Source organism: Suncus etruscus, chromosome 11, assembly GCF_024139225.1.
Source record: "Suncus etruscus isolate mSunEtr1 chromosome 11, mSunEtr1.pri.cur, whole genome shotgun sequence".
NCBI lineage: Eukaryota > Metazoa > Chordata > Mammalia > Eulipotyphla > Soricidae > Suncus > Suncus etruscus.
Genome location: NC_064858.1, coordinates 57,898,507 through 57,911,411, shown reverse-complemented (window position 1 = coordinate 57,911,411; position 12,905 = coordinate 57,898,507). Strand labels below are relative to the sequence as shown.

At 41.8% G+C, this 12,905-nt stretch overlaps 1 protein-coding gene across 1 annotated transcript in view; it reads right to left on the bottom strand.

Moving 5' to 3' along the window:
• Window positions 1-5,782: 5,782 nt before the first annotated feature.
• Window positions 5,783-12,905, bottom strand: part of DRAM1 (DNA damage regulated autophagy modulator 1) — a 62,854-nt gene continuing 55,731 nt past the window's right edge. Inside the window, exon 7 of the mRNA XM_049783192.1 lies at window positions 5,783-5,973. Coding sequence (XP_049639149.1) covers window positions 5,929-5,973 — 45 coding nt within the window. The 3' untranslated portion in view covers window positions 5,783-5,928. The remainder of the gene's footprint in view (window positions 5,974-12,905) is intronic.

Sequence of the window (12,905 nt, the reverse complement as noted above, 5' to 3'; positions counted from 1 at the left end):
TCTCTCTGCTTGTATGTCCTGTGTCACCTTTACTTTAAACTTGTTAGTTTCTTCAGATTTACTGGTTCATGGTTGGTCATGGCCCTTTGACAAGCTCCAGTTCAGGAGGGTGCTACTGCCTCAGGAGGTGCTAACAGCCTCAGGTACCATTGTGGAGCATCAAATCTCTTTACATGAAAAGAGAGACTAGGGCCAGACTGATGAACAGTGGGCAGGGACTTGCCTTGCATGTTAACAACCCAGGTTTAATTTCTAGCATCATATATGATCCTCTAAGTCCACTAGGAATAATTCGATTTCTGCAGAGCCTGGATTAACCCTTGAGCACTGCTAGATGTGGCCCAAAAAACAATCCCAAAACAAAACATAAAAAATGGGAGTGTGGAGAAAATAAGCCAAATAAGTGTAAGCAGCCATAAAGACACTCAAGTTTGGCCCTGGGTGTTATGTCCTGTCCTTTACTGTGTGGACAGTCCAGAAGCAGCTGTGGGTAGGGAAGTTTCTTTCAACAGTACAAATAGTTAAGTTAGGGTTCAAAAGATAGTACAATAATAAGGTGCTTGCCTGGCATGTGGCTGACTTGGATTTAATCCCCATTACCCCATAAGATATCCCAAGTACCCTGATACGTGACCTGAGTTCAGAGCTAGGAGTAAGCCCTGAGCACTGCTGAGTGTCGCCTCCAAACAAAACTGAAGTTAAAAGTTGGTTACTGAGAAGGTTGATATAAATGCCTATGCACAGAATAATAGGAATCTCCAGGAAGACATGATCAGAAGCCTACAAAAAACAATGGGAAACTCAAGAGAGCAGCCTCCAGATCAGCTCAGGGTCAAATTTGTCTCCTTTGATTTGGCAGACCCACACAATGACTGACTCCAGGCTCCAGTTCACTGAGTGGGCAAAATACAGCCCTGACTCACCCTGAGTCAAGGTCAAGAACGTTCTAGCTCATTGGTCAGCTCATGACTAATCTCCATTCCCACATGCCAATGCCTTTTCACTTTTTTCCTTCCCCTAGCAAATGTCAACAACAAGGTAATTATTTAATAAATCTCTACATACCTTTTCTTCTCCTCATGGCCAAGAAGTCTTGGGGTTTCCCCAGTTTCAATTTCAAGGTGGCTCCTACTATGGGTTCCAAGTGTAGTGGAGCAGAAAAAAATCTCTCCAGCCAGAGGTTTTTGGGGGAGCTCACACATTTGGTGGTATTGAGTATTAAGAGGAAATGACAGACTGAGATGAAGTCAGTGTCCTTGTCCATACATGCTGTCAGGGTCATGTGTGCAGCAGTCACACCATTGGGCAAGTCGAAGCATATCACTCTTCACCTTTGACCTATTGATTGGGTACTGGCCCTTAAACTCTAGGTTGGCCTTGAGCCAAAGAGCTGCTGGATAAAGTGAAGCCGTGCATGTCAGTGTGCTGAGCTAAGACAGCAACAGCCCTCGCTGCTGCCTGCAGTGGCTGAAGGTTTGAATGATGGCTTGTGCTTGAGTCTAATGCCTTAGATATCAGCTGACAGGTGTGAGTACTGAGGAAGCCCAAGTCAGAAGTAGAGCTACTTCCTTCTAAACAGAAGCCAGCCCCAAGGAGTGTTCCCAGCCACAAGCATCACACCTCTCCACTTCATCCCACCAGACTCAGTGTAATGAAACCCCATCCCCACTCCTGCCAATGGCACTGCCTAGGGGCATTCTGAGCCATTTGCGTTCTCCTTAGGGACCAAAGGATCTGGTTGACATTCATCACCATCTCTACTGAATATGAGGTGCAGCATATAAGCTTCCCTCTCCTGATTCCAAACACCTGATCTCTGCCACCTCTCAATTTTTTTTTGGTTTGGGGAAAGGGGCGGCGGTACTCAGGACTAACTTTGTGCTCATGATTACTCTTGGACATGCCAGCAGAGATTGGCTGTATGCAAGACAAGTGTCTTAACCCTTGAACTATCTTCGTGACACCTGCTGCCTTCAGTCTTCGATCTTAGATGCCTACAATTCAATAAACATGCTACTTTTTATGGTTTGGCTTTTGGGGTATTTTTAGTTTTCATTTTTGTTATTTTGGGGGTGAGGGTTGGGGTCACATCTGGTGATGCTCAGTATTTATTACTGGCTCTGTGCATCACTCCTGGAGGTGCTTTGGGGACCATATGGGGCACCCACCAAATCCTACTTGGCATCACAGGGTTCTCTTGGAACTCATTGACTCCATAGATCATTGGCTGGCACTGGCCTGCAACACACACTTCCTTTCTCATTAATTTTTATTAGCAAATGGGCTGATGGGGCTGACCCCACCCCACAGAATCTTCTAGATGGTTTATTAGAGGATTAATATGAGTTAATAATCCCAAGTGATGCATCAGATGCTTGGGAAATAGCATTGGCATTAAAACTAAAGTTGGTGTGCATTAAGGAGAGGCAAGAGGACACCACACTGGTATCTATCCTTGCCTCCAGAGAGTATCCAACAGATAAGCAAGTGGGAAACTGGGGTGTCACCACAGGGAGGGTAAATCAGAAACCCCACTGCCCCCCTCACCAACATAAAAACCAGAGATGCTTGTTTGTTTTATGAAATTCAATGTCAATGGAATTCTCTGCATTGGTGATTATTAACTGAACTCAGAATCAGAAAAGCTGTTATCTTTGTAGTGGATCCTCTTAATTCACTGTTGGGTGGAAGCAAGAACTTCATTTTGCCTCAGTTTCCCCATGGAGACAAATGACTATGAATGAAACAATGTCCTGCCCAAGATTTATTTTTTTAATCCTGAAATGGCATCAGCAAGAAGAATGTGAGTGACTCTGACCTAAGTTGGGCAGCTCTTAGTGGGTGGAGGAACTAAGTCATATGGTGAAAGCTATGGCTTCAGGCTTCACTATTCGCTGATGATCTGGATATGCTCCCTTTGGACTCTTCCTTGCCCATCAGTGGACTCAGCTGTAAGCACTCACAGGACCCAAGCCAGGCCAATGACACATACACTTCAATTCACAGGCTCTTTCAGTCTCTACTGAGTCTGCTGCATCCAGGATGCATGGGACTCCGAAAAGATGTTTTAATCCATGGGGGATTGGGGGTGTTGGTAAGGGGGTAAGAATAGACTGTCTGAGGACTGGACAAAGACAGGAACAGAGCTGGGAAAGGACAGACCCAGGGAGTTGGTGGCATGTGGATCCACCAGCTTGCCAGAATGCCTTGTTCTTGAATAAATCTGAGTGGGCTTTCTCCTGTCTTCTAAGATATTTAATGCAAGCTTTTTTGTTGTTTGGTTTTTTGATTGTTTTTGCTTTTCAGCCATACCCAGAAGTGCTCAAGGTTTACTCCTTGCTCTGGGCGCAAGGATCACTCAGGGTACCATATGGATTTTCAGGGATCGAACCCAAATGGGTTAGAGGTTCAAGGCAAGCATCCTACTCTCTGTGCCATTGCTCTGGCCCCTAAAGCATACTTCTGATAGGAATGTTCAAGAATCTCTCCAGGACCAGCCTGAATGTATATATTAGGCAATTTTCCATGTGGGCCTGAGGATCCATCTTGGTAGAGATTTGGAGCAAGGTTGGCTACACCTATTTATGTTGAGAGGTTGCTCCAAGCTTGGGTAGGGGGAGATCACATGGTGAATATAAGAGCCCATTTTTCAACATCTGGCACCACATGTTCCATCCCCCATTCAAAAGCTGGGCTCCACTGATGTTCTTATAATATGCCTGGGGAGTGAAAATTGTTTCCCACATAAACTTACTTTGTAGTACTTCTCAGCTGACAGGTAACTTCACAGAGACACATGATTATTAAAATAAAAACTATTTATTTTAGTCTTTCAGCATGGGGTACAAGGAAATACAAGTTCACAGAAAGTGGAACTAATACCAAACCGAAGGGAGAAGCCACCTCGGATCAGCACAGTGACTTCTGGCCCTTCTCTCCAGTTGTACATACTGTCTACCCGGGTGACAATTTCTGTGAAGCCCCAAACTGAAATATTTATAGTACACAAAGCACAACAGTTAGCCTTATAGGTGATTAAAAAAAGTAAAAACTATCTCTTAACCCAACCTGAAATAATTGCATTATACAAAGCTACAAATATCTTTTATCCATCCTTTCTTCACTCAATAGTTCACACATTCTTGTTGCAGAGACAATACTCAGAGCTTGTACTCTGCCCTCAAGAAAATGCTGCTAGTCCTTCCAGGGAGGGATGGAAAAATGAAGAATGATGGTGCCATGAGCTGTGTTGGTAGCCAAAGTCTGTGCATCCAAACCCTGAGGACAGCCCCATTTTCCCCTTGCTGCTCCTCTTCATAAAGACCAATAACTTAGTGAGATCTCATCAGTCTGTTCAGTTCCAGGGTTTCCATGGCATGAAGACAAGTTCCAACAACAAAATATGGTCCCCAGCACACTGCTGAACATTTACAGGGGACCAAGGGGACTGACAGATGGTATCTTCACACCAGTGACCAAGTTGCCCTCAGTTTTCTCCACACCTGTCCCAAGTTGGGGCTGCCTGGCCCCTGCATATTCCTGAGGGTTACAATTGAGTCCCTTGGCCAAACACCATCAGTGCCCTGAGGGGGGTGGTCTACAAGGCAAGTTCTTCTCACTTTCCAACCTAAGCGTTTAGTATTTTGGGGTGGGGGAGCCTTCTTCCACTGGTGTGACTTGCTTTTCATGGGACATGTGTGCATGTGTGATTTTGGTGATGAGTACCCAATTCACATGTCAGTGCAAACATGAAAAGAAGCAGAAAGAGCTGGCTGCCTACAGCCACCCCAAGATTCCCCATCCCACCTGCACTCAGAACACTGTTCTCTTTCATATGTTTTGTAGCAGAAAGTGAAAGTGGCACTACTTTGAAGTTAGACACTGAGGTACATCAGCCACCAGCAAGAAGGGCTTAGACATGGGCATTTGAAGACTTCTCATGGGGTGTCCTCCTCTAAATCCCACCTCTGAAAAGCTCCCTGGTCTACTGTCTCTTGGTACTCCCTGATGAAAACAAAACAAGTACTGGGGTGGGACTCCTGTCTTTTTTTTGTTTTTTTTTTTTGGTTTTGGAGTAACACCCAGCAATGCTCAGGCTCTGCACTCAGAAATCTCTCCTGGCAGGCTCGGTGGACCATATGGGATGCTCTGAATTGAACTGGGTTTGTCCTGTGTTGGCCATGTGCAAGGCAAATGTTCTACCACTATGCTATCACTCTGGGCCTGGCTCCTGGTTTGTGACCTGTCAAGTTGTAAGTACCAAAAGGGGTCACATACAGGGAAGCCCGAGATCCAAGCATGGGCTCAGAGAGGCCAGGCCAGGCCATGGAGGGGCCATCAGAACCAAGATCTCCCTGTGTCCCAGAGGTTCCCTGAGAAGATCAACATGAAGGCCTTTCTTTCCCTACAAGCATCCTCTAGAATTCCATCCCCTCATGAGTGTTCATCTAGGAGATCCTCAATCGTCATAATTTATTAATGTTCTCATGATAGAAACTATTCAGTTCATTTTCTAAAACTGAAAATTAAACACATTCCTTGAACTCTACTACTATTTGTAATAAATTCCTCATTTTAGTGTATCTCCACAAAGCATTCACACACCAAAAAGGGGGAGGTTGAATCACCAGTACCAAGATTAAGAGTTGTCATTTCTCTACAACTCCTGATCTTTTTGGCAGTGGAATTTTTAACATAAAAGCACTCTACTGAGAAAACTAAAAACTGTGGTTACTGTTGAGTTCAGCACCTGCATTCTCCAGGCAGATATACCTTCAGAAATAGTACAACTTGTGGAAATTCTTAATGTGACGCAGGTCCTGACGGCCAGCAGAAGCATCCTAGTCAAGCAGTGCGGAAAGGCTGTGTGTCCCCTGGACCAATTCTAAAAAAGACTGTTACTTTCACTGAGACTTCATTCTGGTTTCTTCAAAAGTCATCACTAATTTCTGTGGATATCCTTAGAGTGACACTCTAAAAAAAAAAAAAAAAACAGAAACAAAAACAAAAGACATACCCCTCAAGTTACTTTCTTTAGTTTTGCTGATTTTGTTTGTGTGAGAGGTGTTGAAACACACATGCCAGTGCTCAGAGGACAATGCAGTGCCAAGAATCAAACTTTAGATCTCCCACATACAAAGCCTGCTCCAGGAGTTCTCTCTCCAGCCTACACAACAAGGGTCTAATTTTTAATTAATTAATTAATTAATTAATTAATTTATTTATTTTGGTAGTGCTACTGGTAATAGAACCTAGGCCTCACATATAGACAGCAAGTGCTCTACCTCTGAGCCAGTTCCCCAGTTAAAATCACATCAAGAATTTTAAGAGCTGCACATCTTTTTTTTTTTTTTTGGTTTTTGGTTTGTTTTTGGGTCACACTCGGCAGCGCTCAGGGGTTACTCCTGGCTCTACACTCAGAAATCGCTCCTGGCAGGCTTGGGGGACCATATGGGATGCCGGGATTCGAACCACCGTCCTTCTCCATGCAAGGCAAATGCCTTACCTCCATGCTATCTCTCCAGCTCCAAGAGCTACACATCTTAAGAGACAACAGAGACTGCCACAGCAGATCCTGCAGTTTTGGGATCCAGAAGCCACGTCAGCAGAGCCCAGGTAAGAGAAAGGATCTGAAGTGGGGACCCAGAGCCACAGAAGATGTGTCCAAGAAACAGAGGCTATATGCTCCTCCTAGTCAAGGAAAATCTACACTAAAACTGCGACAATGGGGAAACAAAGCAAGCCTCCACTATGCTTAGAGAATGAAGGTGGTAGCTCTGATGGCCCAAAAAGTACCAAACACCTATTTAGGCTTTCAGATAAGGACTTTAGAGAAGATATATGGAGGATGTTTATATAACTCAAATAAATCATAACATGAACTGAAAGTACCACAAATAAGAATCAAGAGGATCTGAGAATAGAAATAAGAAAACTTTAAACTGAAATAATAGGGCTGAAAAATTTGGTAGGTGAAATAAAAACATCACTGGAAAACCTATCCCAAATAGTAACAGCATTAGCCTTGGGGCTGGAGAGATAGCATGGAGATAGAGTGTTTGTCTTTCATGCAGAAGGACGGTGCTTCGAATCCCAGCATCCCATATGGTCCACCGAGCTTGTTAGGAGCGATTTCTGAGCCTAGAGCCAGGAGTAACCCCTGAGTGCCACCAGGTGTGACCCAAAAACCAAAAACAAACAAACAAACAAAAACAAAATACTAACAGCAGCAGAAGACAGAATCAGTGAGTTGGAAATTGAGATGAATACAACTACATACAAAGAAAACGAGGTTGGAAAAGAGCCTCAAAACAATGATCAGACAATGGAAAAAGATCCAAAAGAATCTGAGCAGATGAAAATAGAAGTCTGATAAACTCAATAGAAACAACATAAGAATCATTGGTGGGGCCCAGAAAGATAGCATGAATGTAAAGCGTTTACATTGCGTGCAGAAGGATGGTGGTTTGAATCCCAGAATCCCATATGGTTCCCCAAGCCTGCCAGGAATGATTTCTGAACATAACATAGAGCCAGGAGTAACCCCCTGAGCACTGCCAGGTGTGACCCAAAAACCAAAAAAAAGAGTCATTGGAGTCCCAAAGACACAGAAAGAAAGCCCCCATGAAGTATCAAAATTCAAGACATCATTGCAGAGAAACTCACAAAACTAAAGAGTGCTTACAACCAAATCCTACATGTTCAAAGAGTATCAGCCTTAAGAGATCAAAGGAAAAGCACCCTAAGACACATCCTAGTCACAATGATGAATCCCATAGATAGGGATGAAATACTGAAAGAAGCAAGATTAAGAAAGGAAATTTCATTAAAAGGAGGATCCCTAAGATTTACTACAAATTTGCCACAAGAAACCCTCAAGGCTCAAAGGTAATGGTGGAATATAGTTATAAAACTCAACAAAATGACTGCATTGCTGAGAGTACTTCACCCAGCCAGACTTACATTTAGATTTGAAGAAAGGATAGGCAGCTTCACAGATAAATAATAGCTTTAAAACTTTAAATACTCTAAACCAGTCTTAAAGAATGAACTTAAAGATTTACTTTAAGATAAGACAGACCAACAGGCATACCAAACTCCTACTAAAAGATGACACTAAATCCCATGATAATCATCAGTGTCAATGAACTAAACACGCCAGTTAAGAGACACAGAGTGGCAAAATGAATCAAAAGCTGAATCCAATGTTTTTCTGCCAACAAGGAACACAACTGCATAGTCAGAACTAGCACAGACTCAAACTGTTGGAGGACAATCATTCAAGAAAACAACTCCCTTAAAAAGACTAGTGGCCATACTCATTTCAGAAGAAACAGAATTTAGACTTAAAAAGAAACACGGACATTTCCTATTAAGGAATATGTATAACAGGAAGAAACTACACTCCTAAACATATATCTACCCAATGATGGACAAGCAAAATATTTAAAACAACTACTGACAAACTTGAAGAAAGTTACCAATAACAACACAATAATAGTGGGAGATGTCAACATTGCCTTGATAGGTCAGCCAGGCTGAAGCCTAACAAGAATATACTAGCTATGAAAGGAGAAATGAAACAAAGTGGTCTAGTAGATCTGTATAGGGCTCTCCATCCCAGAAAACTGGATACATATTATTCTCCAATGCACATGGGTCATTCTCTGGAATAGACCTCATGCTAGTCCATAAAACATACCTGCATAAAATAAAGAGCATATAAATTTTACATACTATCTCCTCAGATAATAATGCACTGAAATTAGAAGTGAATAACAAGAAGACACAGGACAAATTTTAACACCTGGAAATTAAACAGCTCACTGAAAAATCAGTGGGTCAGAGATAAAATCAAAGAGGAAATCAAAAGATTCCTAGAAAACTGAGAATGAAGACACAAATTATCAGAATTTGTCAGACACACCTAAGTGGTACTAAGAGGAATATTTATAGGTTTACAAGCATTCATCAGGAAAGAAGGAGCCTACATAAAAAAACTTAATGACACTGCTTATAAAATTGAAAAGTGATTAACAAAATGAACAAAAAATAAAAAGACAGAAGGAAATAAAAGACTTAAAGCAGAAACCAATGAATGCAAAATCCAAAAAATAATTGGAAAGATCAATGAAAGCAGGAGTTGGTTCTTGGAAAAAATAAACAAGAATGATAAAACATTAGCTAAACTCACAAAGAAAGGAAGATAGAGAAACATAATAAACCAAATTAGGAATGAAAAGGAGAATACTAAGATTCTACAGAAATTCAAAGCATAATAAGAGATTACTTTGGGAAACAATGGCACAACACATGAGAACCTGGAAGAAATTGATAAATTCTTGGACTCATAACCTTCCAAGGTTAAACCAAGATGATCTAGCATATCTGAAGAGACCCGCTATTGAGGAAATTAAAAATATTGCTTATGCAAAAGTCTTCTCAAACACAAAAGCCCAGGTCCAAATTCACTAACAAATACTTTCAAAAGACCTACCACCTATACTTTTAGGCTCTTTCAGGAAATTGAATAAGCAAACACTCCAAATAGTTTTTATGAAGCTAACATAACACTGTTATCAAAACCAAACAGAGATGCTGCAAAAAAGTAAAGCACGGACCAATATCCCTGATGACCACAGATGAAAAGAATCTCCACAAAATCTGAGGAAACAGGATATAATGCCTCATTAAGAAAGTCATATAGGCCTGAAACTGTGCTTCTGAATCCCCGAAGGTTTCCTCAGAGGCCTAGGGAGCGCACCCCCAAAAAACTGCATTTTGAAGTTCTGAGTGAGTACATTCTGGGGCTGTGGGATCGCTCTGCCCTGCTGTGCCTTTGTTCACTCTGAGGACTTCAGGGGAAACTCCTATCTCTGTCTGCCTGAAACTGTGCTTTTGAATCCCCGAAGGTTTCCTCAGAGGCCTAGGGAGTGCACCCCCCAAAAACTGCATTTTGAAGCTGCTGAGTGAGTACATTCTGGGGCTGCGAGATCGCTCTGCCCTGCTGTGCCTTTGTTCACTCTGAGGACTGTCAACTAGAGGCAGCAGAAGAGAGCGGCTGCTTCACTTTCCTTCACGGCTGCACACTCTTTCTAATCAGTGAACCCCACCACAACACACAGGAAAAACCATACTACAAGTGTGACAATGGGGAAACCTCGCAGGCAAACATCATCCACAGAGAATGAAGACGAAAGCTCGGATGACCTAATAAATTCCAACCACCTGATTAACCTTTCAGATAAGGAGTTTAGAATAGAAATATGGAAGATATTCGTAGAACTCAAAAAGAGCATAGATCGATCTGAAGAGAACACAAAGACAGAAATCAGAAAACTGCAAACTGAAATAACAGATCTGAAAAACATGGTTGCTCAACTGAAAACCTCAATGGATAGCCTCGCCAACAGGATATCAGCAGCTGAGGAGAGAATCGGAGTACTGGAAGATGTGATGCAGAAAAACTCAACACAACAGAAGAAATTGGAAAAGAACCTTAAGACAAACGAACAGGTAATGGAAAAAGTACTCAAGGCAGGCGAACAGATGAAAATAGAAGTCTTTGCTAAACTCAACAGAAACAACATAAGAATCATTGAAGTCCCAAAAACCCAGGAAGGAGATCTCCAAGAAGAAGCAACTGTCAAAGACATCATCAAAGAGATACTCCCAGAGTTAAAGACTACATGCAATCAAATCCTACATGCCCGAAGAATACCAGCTAAAAGAGACCCAAAGAAAAACACCCCAAGACATATCCTCGTTACAATGACAAATCCCGTAGATAGAGATAAAATACTGAAAGCAGCAAGATCAAAAAGGGAAATTACATTCAAAGGAGCATCCCTAAGACTCACCACAGACATGTCACAAGAAACTCTCAAGGCCAGAAGACAGTGGTGGGATATTGTGACAAGATTGAATGAAATGGATGCCTAACTAAGAATACTGCACCCAGCCCGACTCACGTTCAGGTTTGGAGGAAGAATACACAGCTTCATGGATAAACAACAGCTCAGAAACTTCACAGATGATAAACCAGCCTTAAAGGAAAAACTGACAGGTCTACTCTAAGACAAGAGAGACCAACAAACACAGCAAACTTATCTACAATGATGACAGTAAATCCTATGACAATCATCTCCCTCAATGTCAATGGACTAAATTCACCAATTAAAAGACACAGAGTGGCAAAATGGGTCAAAAAGATGAATCCAACCTTCTGCTGCCTACAAGAAACACATCTGAATAGTCAGAACAAACATAGACTCAAAATCAAAGGCTGGAGGAAAATCATACAAGCAAACAACACCCTGAAAAAAGCTGGGGTGGCCATATTAATATCTGATGACACCAACTTTATACTCAGAAAAGTGGTAAGGGAAAAAGATGGATACTATGTACTAATCAAGGGATATGTGCAACAGGAAGAAATCAGACTATTAAACATATATGCATCCAATGACAGACCAGCAAATTATCTAATACAATTACTGACAAATCTGAAAGAAGAAATCAATAATAACACAATCATTGTGGAAGACTTCAACACGGCCCTATCAACACTTGATAGGACATCCAGGACTGAAACCCAACAAAAACATACTAGCCCTGAAAAGAGTTATGGAAGAAAGAGGACTAGTAGATATATACAGGACACTCCATCCCAAAAAACCTGAATACACATTCTTTTCCAATGTACATGGGTCAATCTCCAGAATAGACTACATGCTGACATATAAAACATACCTCCATAAAATCAAGAGGATAGAAATCTTGCAGGCAACCTTTGCTGACCAGAAGGCTCTGAAATTAGATGTGAACTGCAAAGCCACACAGAAGAAAAACTTTAACAAATGGAAATTAAACACCCTGCTACTGAACAAACAGTGGGTCCGAGATTAAATCAAAAAGGAAATCAAAACTTTCCTGGAAACAAATGATAATGAAGACACAAACTGCAGAATCTATGGGACACAGCAAAAGCGGTCCTGAGAGGAAAATTTATAGCTCTACAAGCACACATCAGGAAGGAAGAAGGAGCATGCCTGAATAACTTAATAGCGCAGCTCAAAAAATTAGAAAATGACCAACAAAAGGAACCAAAGATAGGGAGACAGAAGGAAATAACAAAGCTGAAAGCAGAACTCAATGAAGTGGAAAACCAAAAAGCAGTCCAAAAGATCAACGAAAGCAGAAGCTGATTTTTTGAAAAAATAAAAAAGATTGATAGACCATTGGCAAAACTCACAAAGAAAGAGAGAGAAATGGGGCCGGGAAGGTGGCGCTACAGGTTAGGTGTCTGCCTTGCAAGCGGATGGACCGCGGTTCGATCCCCCCGGTGTCCCATATGGTCCCCCCAAGCCAGGGGTGATTTCTGAGCGCATAGCCAGGAGTAACCCCTGAGTGTCAAACGGGTGTGGCCCAAAAACCAAAAAAAAAAAAAAAAAAAAAGAAAGAGAGAGAAATCCGAAAACCCGTATTAGAAATGAAAAGGGGGAGATCACGACAGAAATTGCAGAGCTCCAAAGGGTAATCAGAGACTACTTTGAGAAACTTTATGCTACAAAACATGAGAACCTAGAAGATATGGAAAAATTCTTGGGCACTTATAACCTTCCACATTTAAGAAAGGAGGATGTAGCATAGCTAAACACCCTCATCACTACTGAGGAAATTGAAACTGTAATCAAACATCTGCCCAAAAAGAAAAGCCCAGGCCCAGCTGGTTTTCCTAATGAATTTTTTCAAATCTTTCAAGAGGAGCTACTACCAATCCTAGCCAAGCTACTCCATGAAATTGAAAAAACAGGAACACTCCAAAACAGCTTTTATGAAGCCAACATCACCTTGATACTAAAACCAGACAGAGATGCTGCTAAAAAGAAAATTACAGACCAATA